Source organism: Diaphorina citri, unplaced genomic scaffold, assembly GCF_000475195.1.
Source record: "Diaphorina citri unplaced genomic scaffold, Diaci psyllid genome assembly version 1.1 scaffold99633, whole genome shotgun sequence".
NCBI lineage: Eukaryota > Metazoa > Arthropoda > Insecta > Hemiptera > Psyllidae > Diaphorina > Diaphorina citri.
The window spans coordinates 28652-30422 of record NW_007476588.1 but is presented as its reverse complement, the minus strand read 5'-3'; the positions used below and the strand labels follow the sequence as shown (position 1 = coordinate 30422).

Genomic DNA, 1771 nt, shown 5'->3' with positions numbered 1-1771 from the left:
AATCCCAGCGCAAATTGTGACAAAATCACCATCAGTAAAAACGTATTCATTAAGCAATGTTTACATTTCCTTATCAATCCCTTAAGGCGCAAGGAATTACCTTGGCGGATGAGACCTACACGAGAGATAAGCGCTCAAGGCATAAGGCGGATCGTCCTTTGGACTGCCAAGAACATAAGTTCGTCGGTAAAGGAATAATCAACGTCGGTAAAGGTAGAACCCAAGTATTCAAACTTATCCACTTTGTTCAGATCGACTCCATCTAGGCTTATTGTGTCTCCATTCTCCATTCCAAAGTTCAACTGCACAGTCTTTGTTCTATTTATCTTGAGACCCTTTTCTTCCAATGCAATTCTCCAGCTTTCATATGTTACATCGGATAGCTTGGTATGATGTTGAACACCACTGCCCCTTTAATTTTCGTAGGAAAGAATTTATACCTGATAGCTTGCCACTACCAGCAGTCTTACGTAGCTACGTTTAGTAGTGGTCCATATAAACCCGTTCATATGCTCTCTGCTCACTAAGATCCTCACTCCTCTAGACTCTGCGCACTTGTTGTACACGGGATCCGCTTCATGCAGAAGCTCCCTTTCCTAAACTGGACCTACTTCGGTTTCTACTGTTGCTACTTATTGAAACTCAGAGACCCATAACCTGCGTTAGACCTAGCACCATTCATTTCAACACTACCTCCATTTCTTCATGTATTACTCTCAGCGTATCTTTCAACTTTGCACATGCCTTACTTTTGTCCATCGTTACACAGCGTGAACATGGAACTGCTCCTATTACTTATACTATATCTTCCAAGCTTCTTCCTTCGTCTTCTCTTTCGCACGTGTTCGATCTATAGATAGCTGCCTCTTTAACCTTCTGTGCGACTTCCTCTTTTCTTGGATATGTCTACGACCGGGTTTCTTTCCCTATTTCGTTACGTTTCTGAAAATGTCGTGTAGTACGTTCAATTCTTGTTCTCTTCCTCCATAGACTTACGCTCTTCTATAGTTCTCGTCTCCTTTCTTATAAAATTATTGAAATGAATACTTCTCTTGGCTCTGATGGATCTGGCTTCTTTCCAAGATGGTTTAGTTCCTAATAGTCCCTCATACTGGGGGGGGGAGGGGGGGGGGGCAGAGGAGTAGTGCATGAGCGGGGGGTGAGTCGGCGCGCGGTGCACGGGGTCGCGGAATAGTGTGGGGTGCGGCTTGGGGGTGGAGGAGAACGTGGCGGGCTGGAGCGCGCTGGAGAGATGGGCCACGTGCTGTCTGCCAGACGGGGAAAGGGGGGGGGGGGAGAGGGAGAGGACCGTGGCGCAGGAGGAGCAAGGAGGGCGAGGAGGTCGGTGCGCGGGGATGCGGTGTCGCTGAGTAGCTGGTGGAGAATGTGCGGGAGAGGGGGGAGGAGGGGCGCAGGCGGGGGCACGGTGCGGGTGGCTGAGGGACGGGGTAGTGCACGGGGCAAGGGTTAATAAGTGACTTCTAATTCGTTGCAACATGAAGCTTAGGCGCATGAGGGGGCCGAGGGGGTGGGGGGGGGGGGGTGGAGCGCGGGGAGGAGGGGGGGGGGCGAGCGGGGCGGAGAGCGGCGTTTAGCGGGGGGGGGGGGGGGGGGGGAGAGGGGGGGGGGGGGGGGGGGGGGGGGGGGGGGGGGGAGGGGGGGGGGGGGCAGGGTGAGCGGGGGGGGGGGGGGGGGGGGGGGGGGGGGGGCGGGATCAGCTATCACCTTGGAAGAAATAGTCGCTACTGCTTGCCAATTTAGGTTGCCGGAC

At 53.3% G+C, this 1771-nt stretch overlaps 1 protein-coding gene across 1 annotated transcript; it reads right to left on the bottom strand.

Annotated features, from left to right (window-relative positions):
- Nucleotides 1–964: 964 nt before the first annotated feature.
- Nucleotides 965–1513, bottom strand: LOC103524099 (leucine-rich repeat extensin-like protein 3). Its single transcript, XM_008489105.1, has one exon. It carries the CDS (start codon nucleotides 1511–1513, stop codon nucleotides 965–967), a length of 549 nt encoding a protein of 182 aa, XP_008487327.1.
- Between the last annotated feature and the right edge of the window lie 258 nt (nucleotides 1514–1771).